The sequence below is a fragment of the Pinus tabuliformis genome, chromosome 6 (assembly GCF_031772625.1).
Source record: "Pinus tabuliformis cultivar Carrire ecotype Pingquan chromosome 6, CPIR1, whole genome shotgun sequence".
NCBI classification, from domain to species: Eukaryota; Viridiplantae; Streptophyta; class Pinopsida; order Pinales; family Pinaceae; genus Pinus; species Pinus tabuliformis.
This window is the reverse complement of record NC_142292.1, coordinates 341,999,796-342,026,349: the sequence shown is the minus strand read 5'-3', so window position 1 is coordinate 342,026,349 and position 26,554 is coordinate 341,999,796. Positions and strand designations below refer to the sequence as shown.

The window sequence follows — 26,554 nt, the reverse complement described above, 5'->3', positions numbered from 1 at the left end:
CCCTAGATCTCATGCCTCTTATTCCTAGGTCTCTCCTAGAAAGCAAAGTGTTCTTGAGAGGTCTTGGCCTATGACCTTACACCTTAAACTCTTAGAATACCTTTCATAGGTGGTTATATCCCACCGAGACTCCTCCCATCAGTGAAAATCCATAAAGAGCAGGAAACCTTGACTGTGGTGACAACGGACCATTATCCCATTGTTAACACTTGATCTAGTTATTTGTCTTGTAGGGTTTCCCTCTCCAAGGCCTGCTAGATTTTGTGGTAATAATTCCATACAACAATTATCTTTCTAAAATCATGATCAAGCAGCACCACCTCTTTTTCAGGCAACAGAATGTGGTTTTTTCCATTGGTCTTAAACGTCCCCTTCCTAAGAGAGACAAGTGAATTGTGATTGTACGTTCTCTTTGTTGAAGGAGTGATGACAGGATCCTTCATGAACTCCCTGCTTATGGGATAGAAGAACTCCTTAGGGACCGTGTGTAGACATTTCAAAGGAACTCTTGGCATGTTGTCTATTATTCTGTGGAATTGGTTATGTCTTCCCAACTAATCTATATGTACAAAACTAATCTGTAACAAATTAACTTCATTCTTAAACTGTTTATCATGGTTTCTTTGATTTCGATCGTCACTACTCATTGTTGCAAGCTAATCTTTGGTAAAGTGGTCTGCGTGGCCCTTGCTAGTAGCATTAAATCCTACACTTACAATATCTTTACCTTGAATATTGTTAGTTTTTGTAGCATCAAAGGTGTTATAGTCTCGAAACTTTGTGGAGAGGCTAAAACACAAGAGTTCTCCATAACCCAAAAATCGTTTCTGGAAACTCCACCTAAAAGTGTCTCAATTAGATTATTAGTCTACTTTTAAATATTTCCTAAGTCTAAACTTAGGAAAAGGGGCTAATTACTCAGTATTAATTGAGAAAGGTATGAATCATCTAGAAACTCACACGGATCGATCCAGAAATGATCTCAGCCATCGATTATGTTTTAATCTTGGCCGTTGGAGTCTGAACTGGAGATTATAAGAGGAGGTCGATAGGTAGATGGAGGATACACCAGTACAGATACACAGTTGCTCAGGCAGTTTGATTTTTCCAGTAGCATAGGTTCAGCAGAGAAGATCGAGCCAAAGGGTGAGTAGCAGGTGGCAAAGGAGGTGGTAGTGGACAGGAAAAATTCGCAGAGCTCAGTGGCAGTTCTAGCAAGCAGTAGTAAAGTCGGGAAGTTATTCTGGTAAAGCAAATCAGTATTTTCGTTGAGCAGTTTTTCTTGTCTGGGCACAAAAGGTTTTGCGGCAGTTTGCTAGAGCAAAATCAGTGTCGGGTGGAAGAGGAATAACACACAGATTTGTCTTCAATAAATTCTTCAGTATGACCATGGGCAAAGTTGACATTCAGGGAGCTTCAAATTTGTCTTCCAGGTTGGAGAACGAATTTGCTTGCCTATCAGGGTCAGCTTCACAGGGTGTCTGGTATATAGACAGTGGAGCGTCAGCTCACATGACAGGGGTTAGAGAATATTTCTCCAACTACAAGGAGGAGCATATGGACTTCCAGATTACGATGGGAAACAGAACGGAGTGTACTCCAATAGGGAGAGGTACCATCAATTTTCATAGGGGATCAGGAGCAACTACAGATGTACTGCATGTGCCAGGATTGGGTATGAACCTAATTTCAGTATCTTAGTTATAGGATAAGGGATATGATATCCACTTCGTGGGGAAGAAGGTGTTTGCCAAACACTCGAGCTAAAAGGTGAGACAGATTGGAGTTCGAAGCAATAGGTTGTATAGGTTGCAGCTCAACTCTCCAATGGCACTAATAGGCACTGACAGTAGTAGTGGGAAGGAACTAAATGAGCTATCGCATAGGAGAATGGGACATTTACACCATGGAGCACTCAAGATACTCAAGGAGACAGTAACATGGCTTCCAGAACTTGGCACTGAACATGATGATGTGTGCAGAGGGTGCGTGCTTGAGAAATATGCTAAGGTAGCATTCCCAATAAGTGACAGCAGAGAAGCTGGTGTTTTAGGACTTATACACTCAGACGTTTGTGGCCCGATGTCCACTAGAGCTCTCAGTGGGGTTGAATGCTTCGTCACCTTTATTGATGATCATTCCAGGAAAACCTAGATCTACTTCTTGAAGACCAAGGATGAGGTCTTCAATCGTTTTAGGGAGTTTAAGGCTCTCATGGAGAATGTGACATGGAAGAAGATCAAGGTGCTTCGCTCAGATAATGGTGGAGAGTATATTGATAAAGACTTCACAGATTTTTGTGTTAAGGAAGGCATCAGAAGAGAGTGGAAAACTCCATGATCCACAGCAGAATGGGGTAGCGAAGCGGAAAAACAGAACTATCATTGGGGCTGCAAAAGCAATATTGTATGACCAGGATTTGCCCAAGTTTCTATGGGCAGAGGCATGTAACACAACAGTGTATATTCAGAATAGGACTCCTCATAGAGCATTGGGGAAGAAAACGCCAGAAGGGGTCTTCACAGGGAAGAAGCCAGAAGTTAGTCACTTCAGGATCTTTGGCAGCATTGCTTATTGCCATGTGCCAAATGAGAAGCACACCAAGTTGGATCAGACTGCAGATCAGGGGTTCCTCGTTGGGTATAGCGAAACCTCCAAGGCATACAAGATCTACATCCTTAGCAGTAGGAAGATTGTAGTAAGACGGGACGTAAAGTTCATGGAAGATCGAGCTTTCAAGAGATCTCGTGAGATGCCTGCAGGTGATCAGAATCATCCAGTTGAAGCTCCATTGGTCCGCAGGGGTAGCCACATGGACAACCAATGGGACCACTAGTGGGGCACTCATAGGGATCTAGTACAGTGACCAGTACCAGCATTTCTCAAGTGCAAGGGATCCAGTAAGATCTCAGCAGACGGAGCAGCAGAGGAAGGATGAGGAGGAGTTGGTTTAACCTCCCAACACTAGTGGTCGAACCAGCAAAGAAGCTCATCATACATTGATAGATGCAAAGGAGTTCATTGGAGCTCCTAGAATGAACAAAATAGAGCGCAGACAGCCTAACAGGTACCAAGCATTGGTGGCTCAAATTGCAGAACCTTCCATCTTTCAAGAAGCCACACAGCATCAAGTGTGGGTGGATGCCATGGTAGAGGAATACAACTCTATCATGAATGATGTTTGGGAGTTGGTGTCGAGGGCTGAGGACAGGTCAGTCGTAGGTTCTCGATGGATCTACAAGATCAAGTATGTTGTAGATGGCAGCGTGGAGAAGTACAAGGCTAGGTTCGTGGCAAAGGGGTATGCACAGAAAGAAGGGATAGATTATGAGGAGACCTTCGCCCTAGTTGCTAGATACACTTCTATTCGGTCAGTTATATCCCTAGCAGCTTAGATGGGGTGGCAGATTCACCAGATGGACGTCAAGACAACATTCTTGAACAGGGTGATAGAGGAAGAGGTGTACATAGAATAGCTAGAGGGCTTCGAGACTCATGAGAGGCGCACTCATGTGTGCAGACTAAAGAAAGCTCTATATGGGCTCAAGCAAGCTCCCAAGACATGGTACAGTCGGATAGACAGCTACTTGCAGCAAATGGGATTCGTTAAGAGTGACATAGATCCCAACCTTTACTTTTTGATGGTAGAGGGTGAGGCACTCGTCCTAGTATTATATGTGGATGATCTCTTCCTGACAAGATCATCAGGGCTCATAGAGGACTACAAGAGGAACCTGGCAGCAGAGTTTGATATGAAGGATTTGGGGTTGATGCACTATTTCCTAGGATTGGAAGTGTGGCAGAAGGACAGGGAGATCTTCCTTGGGCAAGGAAGATATGCTACAGATATTCTGAAGAGATTCAAAATGCAGAATTGTAGACCCATGTCTACGCCCATGATCACCAACTGGAAGAAAATAGATACATCAGATGACAAGGATGTTGACCCAACCTTGTATAGACAACTCATTGGTTCTCATGTATCTGGTCAACACTAGGCCAAATCTCTGCTTCGGGGTCAATACTCTCAGTGATTTTATGGTGGAACCGAAGAGGGTACATTGGGCAGCAACGAGGCACATTTTGAGGTATGTGCACAGCACAATCAAGTATGGGTTGAGATATACTTGAGGGGATGACATCAAAGTTCAAACTATGTGGGTTCATAGATGCAAATTGGGCAGGAAATTCAGTGGACAGGAAAAGTACCTCTGGGTATTGCTTCAGCGTTGGATCGGGAATGGTTTCTTGGTGTAGCAAGAAGCAGAAGTCAGTAGCATTGAGCTCTACAGAAGCAGAGTATATGGCAGCAAGCACAACTACGTGCGAAGCTATATGGCTTCGGAAGCTGCTAGTAAGCTTGTTCAGGCAGAGGATGGAGACGACCAATGTTTACTGCAATAATCAATGTTGCATCAAGCTCTCTGAGAATCTAGTGTTTCATGGCAAGTCGAAACACAAATATTCGGTGTCATTTCATCAGATATTCTGTGAAGCATGGAGCGGTCCAGCTACAGTATGTTCCCACAGATGAGCAAGTTGCAAATATACTCACGAAAGCTCTAGGAAAAGCTAAGTTCGTCTATTTCAGAGAACATATGGGTATGGTGGAGAACTCGTTTCAGTAGCAAGGACGGGTTATTTCGGATGCTTCTCAGTTGCACTAGTTGCAGTAGCAGCAACAACATATGAGAGGGAGTTGCAGTGCAGATGCAGAGTTGGCAACAGTAAAGCAGTGTTAGCAACAGCACAGGATGTAGCATCAGAGTTACGCAGTGGTTGGTGGGCAGTGGCTGGCAGTCACAGTTATCAGACATCAACAACGTAACAGAGGGTGATACAGAGACAGGGTGTTATAGCAGTAGTGCAGCACTAGAACACCTTCCTCGCTAAGAGGAGTGTTAGTTTTTTGTAGCATCGGAGGTGTTCTAGTCTCGAAACTTTGTGGAGAGGCTAAAACACAGTTCTCCATAACCCAATAATCGTTTCTGGAAATTCCACCTAGAAGTGTCTCAATTAGATTATTAGCCTATTTTAAAGTATTTCCTAAGTCTAAACTGAAGAAAAGGGGTTAATTAATCAGTATTAATTGAGAAAAGTGTGAATCATCTAAAAACTCACATGGATCGATCCAAAAATTATCTCAGCCATCGATTATGTTTTAATCTTAGTCATTGGAGTCCCAACTGGAGATTATAAGAGGAGGTTGATGGGTAGATGGAGGATACACCAGTGTAGATACTCAGTTGCCCAAGTAGTTCGATTTTTCCAGTAGCAGAGATTCAGCATAGAAGATCAAGCTAGAGGGTGAGTAGCAGGTGGCAGAGGAGGTCAACAACATTCCCGAAAGAAGTCTTCCAAATCCGGAAGAGGCATTGAGAGGGACTGCAAAATTCCCGAAGGGTATGCACAAGGACTATGCAGGCATAGCAGCAGAGCAATTCGATCTAGCTGGAGGAGCTAGTGATTCAACAACTAGAAGTCGGGATTTTGGTCAGATGATCCAATGAGTCAGTTCCAGAGCGAGAGAGAGACAAAACTGTGGATTTTAGGGTTTTTTTGGACGCAGCTACAGTAGAGCCTGTGCAAGCTCTGCGCAGAGGTTGACGCAAAAGGATTTGCATATGGCTGCGGATGCAAATCAGGGGACAGAAAATCAACAGTGGGGTGAGGAAAAACCCTCACAAAAAATTTGCCAGTATTTCTCTCAAGATTGGATTGCCAGTGGAGCATCCAAATTATTGTACTCAAATTTTTGCTGCTACATAATAAAAATAAACCCTCATACTATTGCACTGGTTTTCCGACATTTGGTTTTCCCGGGGGCAATTGTCCAAAAATAATGGTGTCAAAAATTTTGTGTGTGCTAGAAAATCTCAATTTCCAGCGTTTTATTTTCCGCAGCATTTTTATGGTGAAAATTGAAGTTGTGATTTTATTCATTGTTTGACGTAGCAAATAAACTGCATAATTAAATTTATTGTTAGGAGAATAATTTTCAGTTGCTGCAATAGTTGGATTTTTCACAAATAATCCCTTTTTGCAATGGCAATTTCAATTTCAAGTGTTGGATCCAACATTTTAAGATCCGTTGTCCATTTTGTAATTAATTCCTTGATTTCTTGTAGTAATTATTTTCTTGATTCCTTGATTTCAAGAAAAGTCTCTTGGTTTCCCTAATTTTAGGATCTAAAAGCATAATGTAGCCAAAACTTAGCTCTGATACCAATATAACAAACAATTCTTGATTGCTTTTGAAGGGAGAATATATTTGTAATTGTATAAATGTATTGATAGAATGATAAGAATGACGAATATTACAATGAGGACCCTGATATAAATACCTAGGCAAGGTGTCTTTTTCACTAATGGGCATGTCTTTTGATAAGACGCATTTTTTTCATTACTAATTGACTCATTATTTTCTGTTATTATTATTGTTATTATCACGTTCATAACAAGCATCAACAAGGAAAAATCCCCATCTCCAACCATACCAAATGAGGGAGAGAACAAACCCTTATATGGGTTTGAGCTCAACTCCTTTTACAATAAACAAGTATTTATTTTCTTAGATCCATTAGTTCTCCAAGGAATAACAATAAAATATCATTTTCAACAACTACTTTACTAAAAAGAGTTGTTGATATCCAGTTTCTTCTCCGAAAAGAAACAATTAAATATCTAAGGAAAATAATACAGTAATGCTCTCCTGTAATCAACTCTATGAGACAAGTCAACAATAATAAAACAATGGAGTTGGTTATGCCACAGCCTCCAAAATAACACAAGAAGGTGGGACACGTAATTGAAATGAGTGGTGGGCCATGTCAACTGCTCCAAGAAATGATACACAAATGTCTTCACATATGCACCTTTCATGAAGGAAGACCTAGTAAATACATATACAAGTGGCACGTGTGAGCCTCCTTCAGGATCATATTAATCTCCAAGATACTCAGCAAAGAGCCATCCCTGACCAATTTTATGCTGAGACTGTTAAACTTCCCTCGTGACTAATGCTGAGACGCTTTCCTCCAGTCTTTACCAGTTTTCATAGAGGCAATCTCCATGTAACTAATACGGCCATCCTTGTGCAAGTATTCATCATTGTCTATGCTCTGTATATGAAGTGAAGCTGCAACAAATTCTCATTAATCTAGAGTATCATTTCCATCAGCACCCGCAGCAACTCATCCCTGATTACAGTCTAGGTTCTGCCAGACGTCCTTTTGTATGACCAAAGCATTAGGTGCAAAATTCTCATCAGCCCTTTTAATAACCTTCTCCTGTGTTGTGTACTCCATTTAATAAGAATCCTTTAGGTCCCTGCATATATTAGTCTCTCATCTGGACTAAATGCCACATTAGTTAATTGTTTGGATGATCCCTGAATATTTCCAGCTGAGTTATGGTCTTTTGTAGATACCAAATCTTGAGTGTTTCTGGTCAGATATATATTCCCACCAGTAGAAAACTGAAAACCAGTGATATCATCGTCATGTCTCTCGAATGCTGTAAAGCCAAAGGAATGGTACTAGATGGCACACCATTTTTCAATTGTAATCATAGGATATAATGTTTGAAGAAGTGAATTCATCCAGCATGCTGCTCCGAAAAGATATTTTTGAACATGTCTTTCACCACATGCGTGAGTAGTGGTTAACAAATCTCAAAAAGAAAGTCAAATTAACCATACGTCAACGCTCTCCTTGCTAGGAATAACTTTCCAACCGAAGATATCCATATACTGGCAAAATCCAGCATAAAATCAAATCAAAATCAGCACCCAATATCCTATAAATATCTTCAATGGCAATATAAGTTTTCTTGTCTTATCTGCCTGCAAACAGTCAAATTGGGTAACAAAAGCAGCATCCTATTCCACCCTCATCCCTTAGCTCTATCAGGTCATGCTGGGCATTGATCTTCTCCACTGTAAACGTGCTTCATGCATGCGAAAACATGCCTAAAAAAGGTGGTGCCTTCCTCTTGTTCATCTACAAGCAGAAAATAGCATGAAAGCAATGCTAAATTCATACTCAAGGGAGCAACTTATCACGTTAAGCGTGAGTGAAAACAGAAACTCCACTCATTCAAAGAAAAGTGCCCTAACTTAACTGATCACTTAGAAAACTAGTCTCAAAACAAGGATATTTTTAGCTTCAAAAACAATGCCCTACTCTAACCCAACTTCTTCCAAACTAGACACCTCACTTAGCTGATGATAACTCTTCATGCCGAGATTAGTCTTGAATATAGCGCCCTCAAAGCTGATCTGAAAACAGTGCCAAGTTCATAGTGCCTCATGTTGAAGAATCTAGGGCAAAGTGGTGTAGTGTGATTCTTCGTTACTTGATAACAATTTGTGGAGTATTTTTACTTTTCATTATTAGCTTAATCTTCTTCTTATTATTATTAATGCATGTGTGTGTACTTCATCAAACTGCTACCAAAACATAAGAACAAGAACACAAGATATTAGCTCTCTGCCAAGGCCAAAACCTCTCTTCTCTTGAGAGGAAAACCCTTTAGTGAATTTCTCTTATTGAAGCTTTTATTGATCAATTCCAAACCCTAGACCCCTGACAAGAGTATCCTCCAAGCACAAGTCAAGTCCTTCCTTTCTGCACCTTATTCGTTGGCACTTCTTCCGGCACTTTGTCCTCCTTTCGGCATTTCATTCTCTTACTATGATTCTTGTCTAGAGATCGACCTTCCTTGAGTGAGTCTTCTTGATGAGATGTTCCTCTTCTATCCCTTGCTCAAGTACACTTCTTGAGTGTATGACTGTTTTGCTGCCCTAGTTTTCACATGTGGAGAGTACCCTTAGTGAATTAGGGTCTTTCTTCCTTCGCTAGAGAGAGGGACTTCTTCGCTTGACTTAGGAGAGCTTTTCGGCCCAGTGACTAGCCCAAATACCAATGAATCTTGCAAAGTGCTCTTGCTGCTGCTAAGACTGCAGTCTGTCCTTATCCTCGAACGTGTGACTGTTTCTTGGCCCTAGAAACAGTCCCTAATCTTCGTTGAGTTTCCTTTTTTCTTCGTTGTACTTTGGAGACCCTTTAGACTTCCCTTAACTTCCTTTTCTCGGCTTATCTCCTTGCTAATTTCAGAGCTTACTTGAATACGTTATAGAGGAGTGGACAGCCTCTATATATAGAGGATTGTCCCTCCATTTAGGCCGACTTGTCAACTGTTTGCAGGCCGACTTGTCAACTGTTTGTAGGCCGACTTGAGGACTGCTAGGAGGCTGATTTGTTGAGCAGTCTTTGGATAGTTTCCATGGTGGTGTAGCATGCTTGAAGGAGCTTCTTGATGGTGCCGTTGCATAGGAGTATACTTGACTTTGCTTGGAGGTTTCTCTTGACTTTAATACATATTTATACAAGGTGTAACATGCCCTTAAGGTCTTCAACCTTTTCTTTTGACTATTTGACTTACCTATAGCACTTTAAATAGTGCTAGACCTATTTCAATGAGCAAGACACTCATTGACATATATTACAAAAATAATATTTATTTTCTTGAATAAATACAAATATCAAAAGTACATTTATGAAGACCGAACCTAGTTACATTTCCTTCAACACTCCCTCTTAACTAGGGAGGTATTCATACAATATTCCAAGGTGTTTGGACATTATCAATCTTGAAGAATTCACATAAGAGAAACTGGATTTGCAATCCATCTGTTATAGCATCATATCCATCAGCATTGGCATAGTGCAAGGCCTTGACTAACAACTCCATCTCTCCACGAGATCATGAGCTACAATGCTGGTGAGACCAATGATTTATAGACACCTTCATCATTGTCTCTCAAGGTACATACCCACCCAGGTGTTCTCTGAGTATGACCTTCTAGGACTATTCTTATCTTGGGTTCCCAGACCTCAAAGAATATCGGTCCTCTTGCCTACTCTTGTCTTTGATGCCCTACACATCCTCAAAGAGTATCGGATGCCAGATAATTACCTAATCCTCCCATTCTTTCTTTCCAAGTGAAGACAAGAATGTTGTGTCTATCTTGTGTCTACATTTCCATTCATAGCCTTCATCTAGACTTACCATTGTTAGTCCTGGTCTAGTGCATGACCCATGAAATGGAAAACACAATTGTCACTCCTTTGTAATCAGGGATGATCCAAAACTCCTTCCTGATCAGGGATCTGTCAGAGCTCCCACTTAACTAAGGACTCTTTCATTCATCAGCAACTTCTTCTTCGAGTGTCCTTTAGCTGCTTGATCTTCTTCCTTTCTTTGATGTCATGAAGTCTTGTTCGAACTTCTCCTAGGTAGGGCACCATCCATCGATCACTTTCCTTCCTGGTTTGTCATGTCATTGTTTCCTTCGTGGAAAGTGGCTTTCTTGTCCTTCATCAAGTTTTCTTGTCATCTTGGCTACTCATTTGTCATCTTGTCCATGCTTCGGAATACTCTTCTCATTGATGCTTCGTTGTACTTGCTTGTTTACATGCTTCGACCTAGTAGCCCATCATGACTTCATCCTGATATTGCTTCAACATTGCTTTTTGATGGATGGTTTATTCATCACGACATCTTCGTAGAGTAGAATCAGTTATCTACATCTTTTATATCTCCAAGGCCTTCATAGGTGTCAAGGGTCCTTCCTTTGTCAAAGTGGTCCTGCCTTCTTTTTGGGAGATATCTTCAAAGTATCTTGTCAGATAGTGATTCTCAGTGATCATGGTGTTCTTCCACATGCTTGATCTCTTTCTTCATTTGCTTCTTATTAGATAGATAGGTCAACCATTTGATGCTTCTTGTGAGAACATTTCTTCATTGCTTGCTTCCTGGACTAGTCAGCATTTCTTCTTGCTTTGTAGTTAGCTATCTTATACTCCTTATGTGAGCATATTCTTTTGTAGACCTTCATTGCATTGTAGTACATGCCTTCGAGCATGTTTTTGGTGAAAGAGATTCTTTCATGCTTGATCATGTTATAGAACTATACCCATGACTCAATAATATACAAATGATAACATGACTAAACTTTGATGCATACATACCTCATCTTGATTCTCCTTTGATCATCTTAGCTTCATTTGGTTTTCCTTGGTGTGGCCCTTCTTGCTTCATCTTAGCTTGCATGCATATCATCCTTTTCTTGAATCCCATGAATGAAATTCCCAATGAGACATCTGCTTTGGTCCATGAACCTTCTTTTGAAGATTACATCATAGGATCTTAAAGATCCTTGCCTTGCAAATGTTTCTTTTCTTTTGATGATGGAGGTCTTCTAAGATTCCTTTTTATGATCAATTTTCTTTAATCGTGGATGAGGTCCTATACTAGGTATGCTTCTTCTACATGAATATCTTGAGCTATATCTGCCATGCTCCTATATTCTAGAAGATATTTCTACTCATGCATTTTTGTTCTTATCATAAATGCTATATCTTCATGAGTATCTAGAACTCTATGTACATCATGCTTCTAGATTCTAGAGGATGTTTCTAGCCATGCAATTTTAATCTATTCCTACATGCTCCTATCCTACTCAAAACTTTGAAAGAAGTCTAGAAGTAAAGAGTTTGACCTAGTCATAGTAGAGATCTAGAGGATCTTCCTTCTTTTGCTTCTTTCCTTCTTCTTTCACCTCTTAAGTTATGTGAGCTTCTTCCCACTTTCTTTTGTTGTTGTTATCCTTCTTAAGCTTAGGACAATTCCTTTTGTAGTGTCCATATTCTTGGCATCCAAAACATTGGATTTTGGACATGTCTTTGTTGTTTGTTCTTCGTGGACCAAATTTGCCAAATTTACCCTTTCTCTTGGCCATGGTAGAAAATGCTTGTTCCTTTGATCCCACATCTTCCTTTGCCTTAAGTTTGGTTTCCTCTATTCTGCATAGAGACCACATTTCACTGAGAGTGGTTGCATCCTTCTTGGCATATATGATATGAAGTTTCCCCACTCCTCAAGTAGAGCATTGAGTACTAAAATTGTCATCTCTCTGTCAGACATGACTTCCCCATGCTCTTGAAGTTGATCTCTCATTTCAGAGATTTTCATTAAGTAGGGAGCTATTCCTTCCTTTGTTATCTTCATCTTGTATAATTCATTCCTCAAAGATATCACTTCTCCGGTTGTGGATACCGAGAATAGCTCTACTAGCTTATCATAAATTTCTTTTGATGTCTCAGACTTGGAGACATAAGGAATGAGAGAGTCTTTGATTGATTCTATCAGAATACTTTGAGCTCTTGTCTCGTCCTTATTGTACTTGGCTAAGGCTTGAGTTTGTTCCTTAGCAGGGATAGCGATATTCCCTTTGACATGTTCTAGGAGTTCATTCTCTTTGAGAAGTAGATCATGTTGAAAATAGTGTAACTAGGTTCGGTCTTCATTATTTTTGCATTAATGTACTTTTGTATTTAAAGAATTATTTTTGCTCTAATTAAAGAGCTCAAGACAAGTCATGTAAAAATGAAGACAATCATGTATTATTTGTGTAAATGTAATGAATGTAAGTCCTTCTAGATCATCAAAGAAATACTCAAATGTGTACCCACAGTTTTACTCTAGAAACTACTCAAAGGAAGGCTATGAAACCACGTCGGCTCAACTAAATGATCGAAGGAAACATCGGCCTAATCGAAGTTCACGTCGGCTCAATGAATGGGAAGGCAAGCCTATATATAGGCTACGTATGGATCCTCCACAAGGCAATTCAATACACTTCTCTCACGAAGAAGCAAGGTAGCGAAGTAGCCGCAGCGTATGAGGAAGTTTGTCCCCTCATCGAGCCTGCACCTCGTCTCGGCATCTAGATCTGGGTTAGCATATTGCATTTCATGTTTGCGTGAAGGGTTTGAAGGGCAGTCCTGACCTCAATAGGAAGGAGGAGACTGCGGATGACAGTGTGAGGGTACCGTAAGGCTAGAAGAGCCCTAACTCCATCCACGTATGCATATACGCTCTGAAATCGTAATTTCTCAATAAAGATTCCATAAGAAAGAGTTCATGGGTTTTTCCTCTCAAGTTTTGGAGAGGTTTTTGCCCTGGCATGATGCCAATATTTTGTGTACTTGTGCATGATTGATTTTCTTGCTTTGATAGTTGGTTGATGATAATGATACATAGTAATAATATCAATCAAATCTGAAGAAAATAATATCTCAAGCAGTTATCTAAGAAAGAGAAATATAACAATTGCATTGCCCTTAAATTTCTCAACATGGTATCAGAGGGAAGGTTCAACAAAGGGCGTAAAGAAGATCAGCTCCCTCATGCAGCAATTAGCAAGTATGGGTCAGTGCAAAAAGGCAGAAGGAAGATCTTGGTTGACACAGATCTCAGAAGGCCTTAACAAATGCAGTAATTATCACAGTGATAATTCTCTCCTCATCGGTGGTACTCATTTCTGTGAAAGGGGTTAGAGTCAGTATTCCTGTGGCAAAGAGGATCTATGAGATCCTACAATAGTGCTAACTCGGCATGATTATGACAAGTAAATACTTCGAAGTATACCACAATGGGAAGACTCGTTTCTAGCACCTCGGTTGATCCAAGTAATATCTCTGTTGCAATGAACAGCAGTGGTTAAGGTTACAAGAGGCAGATCTATGTTCTTGGCATCACGATGTTATACCCTCTCGACATACCCTTAGTAATGACATTGTCATTCATAAAAAACGCAGCATATGATATCTCTGTCACATACTTGATGATCATTGTATCATTGAATATAACCTTAGTCTTGATGAAAAGACGCAGAAACAACTAGTGACAAAGATGATCAGTCTCAGAATTATAATAGTATTAGAAGCAACAATAACTACTATAGTCTCACTGGAAGGTAAGTATCTCAATCTCGGTGGACTTATTTCATAACAGTCAATGTATACCTATGATGAAGAAGGGCTCAAAACCCTCACTGTATTTATATAGTCTCACTGTCTCGGAATGAGATCTCACAGTCTAGAAATATACTCTCGGCATACTCGGCATTACCATAAAATGAATCTCGGTGATTCTCGGCATATCCATGATCTAAAGGTGCAGATCTCGAATGGATGGAGCAGAGATCTCATTCTCGGCATACCTAGTAAATCTCGGATGGATGAAGCAGAGAGGACTGCGAATGAGGACACAGCATTGGCATGAAGTCTGGGCTAATAGTCTCGGCATATTCATAAGTGTATATGTGCATACCCTCAGCAGATCCCAGTGCAACGTTATACTTGGTTACAGTATCGGTGAAAAACAAAGACGCAGTCCTAATCACAGTAGTCTCGATGCACAGTATCCATTATTGCCTCGACATCAATAAAAGGGTAAGGATCTAGAACATTATCACTGTCTCGATGGATGTATTTATATGATGATAAAAGACTCACTGTCTCAGCATAAGGAGGATCACAGTGATCCCTCAGTTATGCTTACAGTCTCGACATATTCTCTTGGCATACGATCTTAAGGTACAGTGATGATCCTAGTGCTTATGGAAACATGATGAATCAGTCATCATGATGATTGTCACAGTGAAAATCTCAACAGACCTCGTTGATATAATGAAGAAGCAGCAGTAAAGATCTCGATGCAATAAAGGTACAACAATGATGATCTGGGTGAAGGAGCAACAAGGATGATTACAGTCATGGTGCAGCAGTGACCTAATTTAAATGCTGGAAAACGTACTCTCTGAAATGCAGTAAAGAAGGTCATCTTCATGAGATCTCAATTGGGAGATCTGAGAAAGATGGATAAGTTGTGGACAAAAGTGCTGAAGGTTAAAAGACTAAAGCATGAGAAGGGAAGTTTGGTCCTCAAACCAGATAGTTTTCAGTGCTATGGGAAGATTATGGAAAGGAGCTCATATCGCCGGAAGGAAAGAGGAAGTAATAGACCTCTACTATGAGTGAGATGGTGTCCCTCACAAAAGGGTCCTATCACAAGCTCCAAATCTCCTGCAGATATGTTCATGATGATAAGATGCATCGTGGCATCATGAAAACAAGAGCTCGTAATCATGAAGGACAAAATCCATGGCAGTCGAGCATGAAGGACATAGCTCTTGGGAATCTCATTGGACACTAAAGGAAAGGACAAGAAGTCAAAGGAAACATTTGCCAGATGGGGATCTACAAGACCTTGAAGATTCTCTGATGAAAACCTCAGCGGAGGATCCCCTAGTCAGGAAAGGCAACAAGTGTTTCATCAGGAAATCCAACCTTTGGAATTCATGAGACGATGGTCCAATGACATGAGAAATGAAGCAGACCAAGGGATTGAAGATATTTTCAATCAAGGAAGCTGCTAGAAGCAGCGAAGGTAAAACAAGGTGTATGCTTATGTTTATATTTAATATTGTAAGGTCATGATGTATGGTTGCAGGTGAAATAGATCAAGCATGATCAAAAGGAAATAGATCTCCTCCTCTAAAAGGATGTGGAAAGACATAAGTTTAACTAGATGAAATCAACATAATATGTCCTCATATGAAGTATGAGGTAGTTGACTACAATTGAAGAACTCTGAGAGCTCCTAGGAATGAAAGACATGAGGATGAAAGAGATCGTGAGACATGCAACCATGACGAAGGCAGTCAACATCCAGAGGATCAGGAAGACTTGACCAAGAAACCTCCCGGAATGATGAGTAGACTTTGATGGAAGTCTGAAAAGATGAGGACCCTTGACAACAGATATCATTGGGAGATGTGTCAACATAGATGCAGGATGATTGATGCCTACAAGAAGATGTCACTGAAAGAAGGCCATCACCAAAAGGTAATATGTGATTTGTTTTTGGTGTCTGACCTCTTGGAAAAGTCTGGGTATGTGTGCAGGATCATGGAAAGGAGAGTTGTGAAGGATGTCACAACTATGTACCTTGTGATCCAGAGCAATCACTGTTAAAAAATGAAGACAGATGAACTTATGAAGGAAGCCCCAGATGTAAAGCCAAGGAGGACACTTTCCGGGAAAGAAGGAATGACATGACGAAGGAAAGTGATGGATGGTTGAACCCTACACATGAAGAAATTGATGACATCGAGATCTTGAATCATCAGTCAACTAGAAGACCCTATAAAGCACTGATGATAGAGTCCCTGGGTAAGAGGGAGCTCTGGGAAGTTCCTATGAGTAAAGGAACTCAAGCAAGTTTCTGAGTGAAGAGAAACTTGGAACTCGTCCCTGGTTAAGAGGGAGAGTTAGACACGACATTCTTGTCTTCAGTTTGGAAGAAAGAATGGAGGATTGAGTTATCATCTGGCATCCAACACTCTTTGAGGATGAGGTAGGGCATCCAAGACAAGAGTGGGCAAGAGGACCGATATTCTTGAGGGTTGGGAACCCAAGATGAGAATAGTCCTAGTAGGGCATACTCGGAGAACACCCGGGTGGGTATGACCCTAAGAGAGACAATGATGAGTGTGTCTATAAGTCATTGGTCTCGCCAACATTGTGCTTTGATCTATGATTGAAAGATAGAGCGATTAGTCAAGGCCTTGCTATATGGAAACAATGTTGGTTGAAATGATGCTATAACAGATGGATAACTAATCCGACTCTTTTCTTATGAGAACTCTTGTATTGAGAATGTCCATGTACCATGTATGAATGAATACCTCCCTAGTTAAGAGGGAGTGTTGAAAATAGTGTAACTAGGTTCGGTCTTCATTATTTTTGCATTAATGTATTTTTGTATTTAAAGAATTATTTTTGCTCTAATTAAAGAGCTCAAGACAAGTCATGTAAAAATGAAGACAGTCATGTATTATTTGTGTAAATGTAATGAATGTAAGTCCTTCTAGATCATCAAAGAAATACTCAAATGTGTACCCACAGTTTTACTCTAGAAACCGCTCAAAGGAAGGCTATGAAACCACGTCAACTCAGCGAAATGATCGAAGGAAACGTCGGCCTAATTGAAGTTCACGCCGGCTCAATGAATGGGAAGGCAAGCCTATATATAGGCTATGTATGGACCCTCCACAAGGCAATTCAATACACTTCTCTCACGAAGAAGCAAGGTAGCGAAGTAGCCACAACGTATGAGGAAGTTTGTCCCCTCATCGAGCCTGCACCTCGTCTCGGCATCCGGATCTAGGTTAGCATATTGCATTTCATGTTTGCGTGAAGGGTTTGAAGGGTAGTCCTGACCTCAATAGGAAGGAGGAGACTGTGGATGACAGTGTGAGGGTACGTAAGGCTAGAAGAGCCCTAACTCCATCCACGTATGCATATACACTCTGAAATCTAGGGCATCCTCCTTCGCTGTGGTGACAGTCAACCAGATCATCTTGTGGAAGCCTTGTACATCAGCTATATTCATAACTATGACAATGTATAATAATTATATATATGGAGCAAGAGTAGATCGAGGCTAGGAGAGCCTATCCAAACTGTTTTGGTGCAGACTGATATAATTCTTCAATTGCAGAACTGAACAGTGTTATTGGGTACATATTCTGAGGTATTGTCATTTGATGTTGAAGGCATTTCAAGGTCAAGTTTGGGTCATGTAATTTCTCAATAAAGATTCCATAAGAAAGAGTTCAAGGGTTTTTCCTCTCAAGTTTTGGAGAGGTTTTTGCCCTGGCATGGTGCCAATATTTTGTGTACTTGTGCATGATTTATTTTCTTGTTTTGATAGCTGGTTGATGATAATGATACATAGTAATAATATCGATCAAAGCTGAAGAAAATAATATCTCAAGCAGTTATCTAAGAAAGAGAAATATAACAATTACATTGCCCTTATATTTCTCAACAGATCAGTCCTCTTCTTCCATGCAAGAAAGTTATTGGTACCTACCAATTTATTACTTTCCTTGCAAAAAGACATTGATGTTTATTCAGAAGGGGACACGTACTTGATAGATTTTTGAAATGTGATGGATTTGCTTCCTCCTTGAAGACTTGATGGCTTGCCTTCCTTGGATTTTGATGTTCTTCAAGTTGCCTTCTCCAAGTGGACTTGCTTGATGATGAGATTTGCTTGAAGACTTGTAGCTTGATGTAGGTCCTGCTTCAATCTGCTCTTCTTTGTAGGTGCCTTTATGTAAGGCTCTTCTTCTAGCTTTGTAGACCTCCTTGATGAATGATGGATTGTATACCCTTCTTGTCCTTGAAGTGATTGAGACTTCTAGGCTTGATGCTTCAACTTTGTAGATGCTTCTCCCTTGATGAGTGTTCTTGAGATGCCCTTTCCTTGATGAGTCACCTTAGCTCTGATACCATGTTGAAGAATCTAAGGCAAAGTGGTGTAGTGTGATTCTTCGTTACTTGATAACAATTTGTGGAGTATTTTTACTTTTCCTTATTAGCTCAATCTTCTTCTTCTTATTATTAATGTATGTGTGTGTACTTCATCAAACTGCTACCAAAACATAAGAACAAGAACACAAGATATTGGCTCTCTGCCAGGGCCAAAACCTTTCTTCTCTTGAGAGGAAAACCCTTTAGTGAATTTCTCTTATTGAAGCTTCTATTGATCAATTCCAAACCCTAGACCCCTGACAAGAGTATCCTCCAAGCACAAGTCAAGTCCTTCATTCTTTTTGACCTTATTCCCTGACACTTCTTCCGACACTTGCTACTCCGGCACTTCGTCCTCCTTCTTTCGGCACTTCATTCTCTTATTATGATTCTTGTCTAGAGATAGACCTTCCTTGAGCGAGTCTTCTTGATGAGATGTTCCTCTTCTATCCCTTGCTCAAGTACACTTCAACTTTGACCAACCGAGATCCTTCTTGAGTGTATGATTGTTCTGTTGTTCTGCTGCCCTAGTTTTTACATGTGGAGAGTACCCTTAGTGAATTAGGGTCTTTCTTCCTTCGCTAGAGAGAGGGACTTCTTCGCTTGACTTAGGAGGCCTTGTAGTCCTAGTGACTAGCCCAGATACCAACGAATCTTGCATTGAAATCTTGTTACTGCTAAGACCGCAGTTTGTCCTCCTTATCCTCACACGTGCGACTGTTTCTTGGCCCTAGAAACAGTCCCTAACATTCGTTGAGTTTCCTTCTTTCCTCGTTGTACTTTGGAGACCCTTTGGACTTCCCTTAACTTCCTTTTCTCGGCTTATCTACTCGCTAATTTCAGAGCTTACTTGAATACGTTATAGAGGAGTGGACAACCTCTATATATAGAGGATTGTCCCTCCATTTAGGCCGACTTGTCAACTTTTTACAGGCCGACTTGTCAATTGTTTGTAGGCCGACTTGCCAACTGTTTGCAGGCCGGCTTGTCAATTGTTTGTAGGCCGACTTGAGGACTGCTAAGAGACTGGTTTGTTGAGCAGTCTTCGGATAGTTTCCATGGTGGTGTAGCATGCTTGAAGGAGCTTCCTGATGGTGCCATTGCATAGGAGTAGACTTGACTTTGCTTGGAGGTTTCTCTTGACTTTAATACATATTTATACAAGGTGTAACATGCCCTTAAGGTCTTCAACCTTTTCTTTTGACTATTTGACTTGCCTATAGCACTTTAAATAGTGCTAGACCTATTTCAATGAGCAAGAAACTCAATGGCATACATTATAAAAATAACATTTCTTTTCCTGAATAAATACAAATATCAAAAGTACATTTATGAAGACCGAACCTAGTTACATTTCCTTCAACACCTCTGAACTTGGGCACAAAAGGGGAGTACTTTCTTTAGGAGTTGTCTTTAGTGCGACTTTTTGGAGTTTCTGGTGCCGGAATTGGTGGAAAAATTTGAAGTGAAATCTTGATTTGTGCATTTAAACCATAGTTTTAAAAAACGGTCGTTTCGAAACGGAAACGGCCAAGTTGGTCCGTTCCATTGCCCTCTGGAGTGACTCGGTACAAAAAACGGCTCGGTTGGCCGAGTCATGGCTGACTCGGCCAACTCAGCCGTTTCCCGTACTGACTCGGCCGAGTCACAAACGGCGGCCCGTAACCCACTAAAACAACGATTTAACATTATTTTAATGAAATTTTAAGGGGTTTGCTAATTGGTTTGGACTTCAAGGTGTTTTATGAATTAGCTAAATATTATTTGGGGTCCACTTCCCCCTCCCAAACCCTATTTAACACACTCAAATGCTCTCTACTATTGATATGCTATTCAAATTTCATGATAATGTTAAATTATTAAAGTAAAAATGACATTCTCCTTAATCTTCATTTTCATCCTTTTACTTAAATTTTTAACATTACCATGAAATGACTCAGGATGTTTGAGAGTGGTTTCGACCTCATTGGATTTCATATGGAGAAAGTAGAATTTTAGATTTCATTCAAAATCCAGCAGACTTATCAGTTTTTTAGGATTTCAGGATTGGAGGATTGCAATGTTTCCATTGAATTTTGTCATGTATTAGGGTATGGAACTCGTATTTAATCAAGAGCACCAATCCCTCTATGTACCTTGATGTTAGGACATTGGTTGTCGAACTCCTCTGAGATTCGCTCCCAAACCAGGAGCTTCTAAAAATGTCGCTCCCGCTCCCGTTTTCGCTCCTGCTCCCAAGTAACACAAAGAAGAGAAACCGTTTGGATCAAAAACGATTAAATGATCTAGTTTATGTCCAATACAACCTTTGGCTCAGACGAAACCATTTGTTGAACAAAAGACCTGATTCAAATCCCATTGTGTTGGAAGATATTGATCCAACATCATATTGGGTAGTGGAGAGTCGTCCAACAGAGTTTGATCCTGATGAGGATCTTTATTTAGATTTAGATATCGAGACATCAGTTGAACTTGAACATGATGTTCAGTTGAATGCAGATCCCAATCCACCAGCCTCAGTCTCACAGCCAGCAAGAACTCCAGTTGTAGGTGCTTCCTCTGCTCAGCCACGACAGAAGCGCAGCCGTATATCTACTCTATCTCAGCTTGCATCTGCTACAGTTGCACAGCCTACTAGTGGTACCACTTCTACAGCTGCAGTTGGAGATGATGATGATGAGGAGGAGCCATGGGGCCCCCTGTCTGACTCTGATGATGATCCAGAGATTGATCGACATGATCTTGGCTCCTCTGGCAGTAGCTACTAGCCAGTAGCTGTAGTACTAGTACTGGAGTCTGGTCACAGTTTACTTTTGTTGTAGAGGCCATTTCTAGCCTCCTTGGTTATGTGTTTTTTGTTTTGAGTCTTTGATCATGTATGACAGTTGACTATGTATTGCCATTGGGTACCATTTTGATATAATGGATTGGTTCATGAGCCTACTTTGATCATATGTTGTCTTCCATCTATATTATAATGCTGTGTGTTTGGAAACATGAATGAAAATCTTTAAAATTATGTTTAAAATCTTTAAAATTATGTTTTTTTATAATAAAAAAAATAAATATTTAATGTATTTTTTACAACGACCGAGTCATTGAAATCGAGTCGGCTGAGTCATTACCGTTTCGGAGTCGGAGTCGGAGTCGATCCTCGGCCGAGTCAGAGTCGGAGTCGGAGTTTTAAAACTATGATTTAAACTAGTTTTTTGACTTTATATATGGATTGAGCACCCTGAAAAACCCCTAGGGCACTTCTATTGTGCAGGGTTACCCACCAAACTTGTAATTTCAATGAATTCTTGCCAGATTTTAGAGAAATTAGGCTGGAAAAATCCATTGAAAAAGCTTCCAAAAAGTCGCACTAAAGACAACTAGCTTTCTTTAGGCAAGAACAAAGATACCTTGTCTCAAAACCATATCTCTAAATGCGTGTCATGAACAGGTCAAATCAGAACTTGTTTATCCTCCGAGCAAAGTCAGAAAGAGTTTCAACTTTCCAAGCAGGTGCTTGAACTTGCTTCACAGACAAGCAAACTCTGAAACCTAACCTTCGAAAAGGATGAAAGAACAGTCTAATTTATCTTTCCCATGGCACAAAACAGCAACTGATGATTAGGACTGAATTAACAGGCCATACCCAAATATTGTATGATAATGATCTGTAAGCTGGGCACTTTAGTAAATAGTTGCTGCAAATTTTCCTTTCTTTCTGTGTGCGCGTGTGTGCATTCGATTGAAAAAGAAACTCGTTGCACGGACGTTTGATGCTTATAGATGAATCGAGTAGATTGTAGCAAAAGATAGTAAAGTGCACAAATTTTCAACGAAACACAAAAATGTTACAAGCTGCACCTATGTGTCCATTCTTTTGTTCTAAAGTTTTGAGGCCAAGATTTAGGGTTTGAAGTCTGTGAAGCATGTCAGTTGGCCAGGACTAACCGATTTTGTGATGAGGCCTGATGCCAGCCATCTCCATTCTTTTTGCAAAAGCTTCGTAGTAGCTTTGGCTCACTCGAGCAGCCGCCATGTCTCCGTAAAAGGAAGCCGTGTTGTTGGGTTATTGCCTGGTAATGCAGCTCCAAAGTTTATCAGCTGTATGGCATGGAATGCAATACCAGTGAGTCCCGATTACATATTCATATTGACGTTACTCCGCCATTATTTAAAATACCTATAATAATAATAAGATAGGTAAATCGGCTTTTAACTAGTTTTAAAATCCTTAGGATTGACATTAATGGTAACATTGCGCCTAACCAACAAAAAAACATTGTTCGCATGGTGAAAGTCATAAAAATTATTATGATTTAAAAAGATATAATAAGATAAGGTAAATCAAGTTTTTAACTAGTTTAAAAAAAAAATTAGAAAAGCCATCAAGGGGAACATTCTTCGCATGGTCAAAACCGTTCAAGAAGAGGATAAATATTTGGGTGTCATTTGCCATTCAAATTGTTAAAGGTAATTAGGTATTGTATATAGAGCATGGTGTTTTTTTAGCGTTTATTGGGATGTAGTTTAGGGATAATTAGTTTTGATTTATCTTAATTATATAGGAAGGGTATATAGGATTAAATCTTAATTTATTTTAATTATATATTAAGAGTATATAGAGATTAAATCTTAATTTATCTTAATTATATATCAAGGGTATATATAGATTAAATCTCAAATAATGAGAATTAATTACTTTCAAGATCCACAGTGAAGATGAATCTAGGCTAGTATTATATAAATTTCACACAAGGGTATATATAGATTAAATCTCAAATAATGAGAATTAATTGCTGTCAAGATCCACAGTTAAGATATCGTCTGGGGCTCTTTCCTTGGATTACAATTTCTCCCAACAATCAGAAATGCACTTCCACTCAAAGATTGGCAAATAAGAAAACCGGAAGCAGACTTCCAAGACTGGCTCAAATCGCAATCAAGGTACTCTCTATTCTTCGATGGGGCAGCTAAGGGTAATCCGGGCAAAGCAGGTGCTGGAGGTGTCGTCCTAAACTCAACGGGAGAAAAAATTCACTCATATGCTTGGGGGCCTGGACACATGACCAACAATCGAGCTGAGGCTTTGGCCCTCCTGCAAGGCCTTAAGACTCTAAAGGAGCTAGACATAAGGGAAGCAATAGTTATAGGAGACTCTCAGATCATTATAAGTGCAATGGCCTCTAACTCCCCTGCTGCTGATCTTAATCTAGCCAGGATGATTTCCAGAATTAAGGGCCTAGAAAACGCTTTTCAGAAGCTGAACTACTATCATGTTCTGAGAGCTCATAATAAAGAAGCGGACAGCAAATAAAGCAGCCCTCCTCTCCGCCGGGGTCAAGCTGAAAGACGGAAAAGAATCATGGGAACCCATCCCATAAGCCGCGATCCGCCATGTTTTACTGCTTGATCTTAAAAAAATTTGTCTGTATATCCAAGTGGGGGAAAATATCGGATATAGAATCAATAGAAATCCAAGCTAGGAAAAAGATCTCAAGTCATAATAACACTCTCACTTCCATTAGTGAGACTTTTCAGGATTTAGACATCCTCGTTGTATACAGACACTCGGCATTTAGGCCAGGAGGAATATAATCACAATATAACCGTTTCTGTCAAAAAAAAAAAAAGATGAATGTAGGCTAGTATTATATAAATTTCTCACACTCACATGCTACCTTTTCATTTTATTAAAACGTTGATTTAATCTATATACGTTCACAAAATATTTTTAGTAGTAGTGAGGGTAGAGGGTTTAGATATATCTTCAAAGTATAACCTTTTTTCTTTTAGTTTTAATTAAAGAAATATTATAAAATTAAATTAAATTAAAATATTTTGATTATGAAATGAATTATTGCTTTTGGGCACGTGGTATTGATAGGTCGTGGTATTGATAAGCCATGGTGTTGTCCATTATTGTAACAAAGTCTATTTAGAAATTAATAATATCCTAGGTAAAGTGGGGTTGAATATCCATGGTTAAGATTGTAAGTTTTAAAGTATTAAGTTTTTATGTGCTTACTAATTAAATTTAAATATGGTTACAAAATTATTATTAGTCTCTTCCAAGGCAATAATCTTTGTAGTTGACCAATATTAGTTTAGCATTGACCAATGCAACTTATAATGTTTAACTTTGATAAATAAATATATATTTTTCAATTTTATTAAAAATATACATTTTCCAAATATTTGACCATACCATAACTTGAAGGTCTTATTGTAGTTTTTGCATAATATAATGTCATGTGGATCTACATCACATATTTTATGTCTATGTTTCCAATATTCATGTAAAAAAGAAAGAAAGAAAGAAATTATTTTAACGTCTACAAGGCTAAAGATAGCCTATGGAACAGATTGTTTCTTCATCTGCTTGATGTATTCGGCCCTTTTTATGTGAAGCTTCACAATAAATGCTTCTAGCTTCTTGACAAACCCCTCGCTAAATAGATTATCCCAAGAGCTAGCTGCCAACATATCTGCATAACTTTCTTTGTTGTCTTTGAAGGCCTCACATTCTAAAATGAAATGTTTTTTTGTTTCCACTTTTCCGGAAGAACAAAAAATGCATACCCTTTCATCCCACACTTCCTTTGGCCTTTTATAGTGCCCTATTTCACAACGGAGTTGATGAGAATTAGTCCTTAACTGAGCAATAAGAATTTTGGCTTTCCAAGAGATATTGGCCTCCATGTATGCTTTTGGTTGATGATTATGAGTGGGATTAAACACTTCAATATAGTAATTTTTCTTTCTTCCTAGCTCCTTATCCCAAGTACGTTTGTGGAACTTTTCCATAACAAAAGCTTTTATCTCTTTATTGTTTATGGGATACGTGTTCAAGCAAATACCCCATTTACTAAACCATTTGTTATTTTGTTGCATCCAAGTTTTTTTGCTCTTGCACAATCTATCATTAAAGACAAGCTTAGGCCATCTACCCTCTTCCATTTGCTCTATTTTTTTTAAATACCTTATGACTCGCACCATAACAATTGCTTCAATAGGAGCAATCCTTGTTTCACTTAACAAGATATCATAAGGAACTGCACTTTTAATCTTAAATTTGTTTGTAATCAAACGCTTCTGAATTTTCTCAATTTGTCTCCACTGCATGTCAGAGGTACTGCTAGCCCACAGTTCACAACCATAGAGAATCACCGGAATCACTAGAAGCCCAAAAAGAGTTTGAGTGGTCTTCCAGTCCCATAACTCTGCCTCTCTACACCTATTTTGAAAAGCATAAAATGCTTTCCAACCCCCCAAAGTTCTTTTCTTTCTACAACCATTCCAGCTTAGATTTTTGTTGAAGTCAATTCCAAGGTACTTGTAATCCGCAACTTCTTCCAGAATGTTGCCTTCAAAATAGAACTTATGTTGGTTATGTTTTCTTTTCTTAGAGAAGACCACTACTTTTGTTTTGCTGATATTGACTTGCATCCCCACACTTCTACAAAAATGCTCAAGGGATAGTAAGTGCTCTTGCAAACCAAGAGTCGATTTAGCAATCAGAATAAGGTCATCTACATACAAAAGAAGCCTTATAACAAACTTGCACAAATAGATACCATTACCCCCTTGCGAATTTAACCACTCCTCAAGCTTGTTGATATATAAACCAAAAAGGGTAGGAGACAATGGGCTACCTTGCTTGACTCCGATATCGCTTCTAAAACTTTCAGAAATGCTTGTTGAAGTTCTTATTTTGACTTTCACCTCTTCATACAACCTATGCACAACTGCTCTCAAATGCTTAGGAACCCCAAGTTCCTCCATTCTCTACCAACGCTCATCCCTAGGAACCGAGTCAAATGTTTTTCTGAAATCAACAAAGCAACAAAAGACTTCTTCCTTTTTCTCCCAAACTTTTTCAATGATGTGCCTTAAAGTTATGCAATGATCAATTGCGGAATGTTTAGGTCTAAAACCTGGTTGCCCTTTAGCACGTTTATCTCTTTCTTCTGCCCACTTGCTAATTTTATTTTCTAGCATGCTTCCAAATAGCTTTGCAAACAAAGGGTTTATCGTATGCTTTTTAGATATTGTGTAGTGATTTTTTAATGTAAAGATAAAATCCTTGAAAATAGTTCATATTCAAGTAAATAGCATATTTATCATTAGTTACTTCCCACCATAATTTAAGCGAGCCTTTACAAAAAAAATAGATAGAAATAACATGTAAATAAATATAATTTCAACATACTGAAAGACAATATTTACCATCAGTTACTTCCCACTTCCCACCATAATTTAAGCGAGCCTTTACATAAAAAATAGATAGAAATAATATGTAAATAAATATAATTTCAACATATTGAAAGACA

The 26,554-nt window shown here is 39.4% G+C and overlaps 1 protein-coding gene across 3 annotated transcripts in view; it reads right to left on the bottom strand.

Moving 5' to 3' along the window:
• The window catches only part of LOC149258698 (uncharacterized), a 416,271-nt gene extending 393,886 nt beyond the window's left edge, over positions 1-22,385 (bottom strand). For all 3 annotated transcript variants that reach the window (XM_089415879.1, XM_089415896.1, XM_089415887.1), the window contains exon 1: positions 22,173-22,385. In XM_089415879.1, the coding sequence (XP_089272005.1) occupies positions 22,173-22,260 (88 nt within the window). In that variant the 5' untranslated portion in view covers positions 22,261-22,385. The remainder of the gene's footprint in view (positions 1-22,172) is intronic.
• Positions 22,386-26,554: the final 4,169 nt, after the last annotated feature.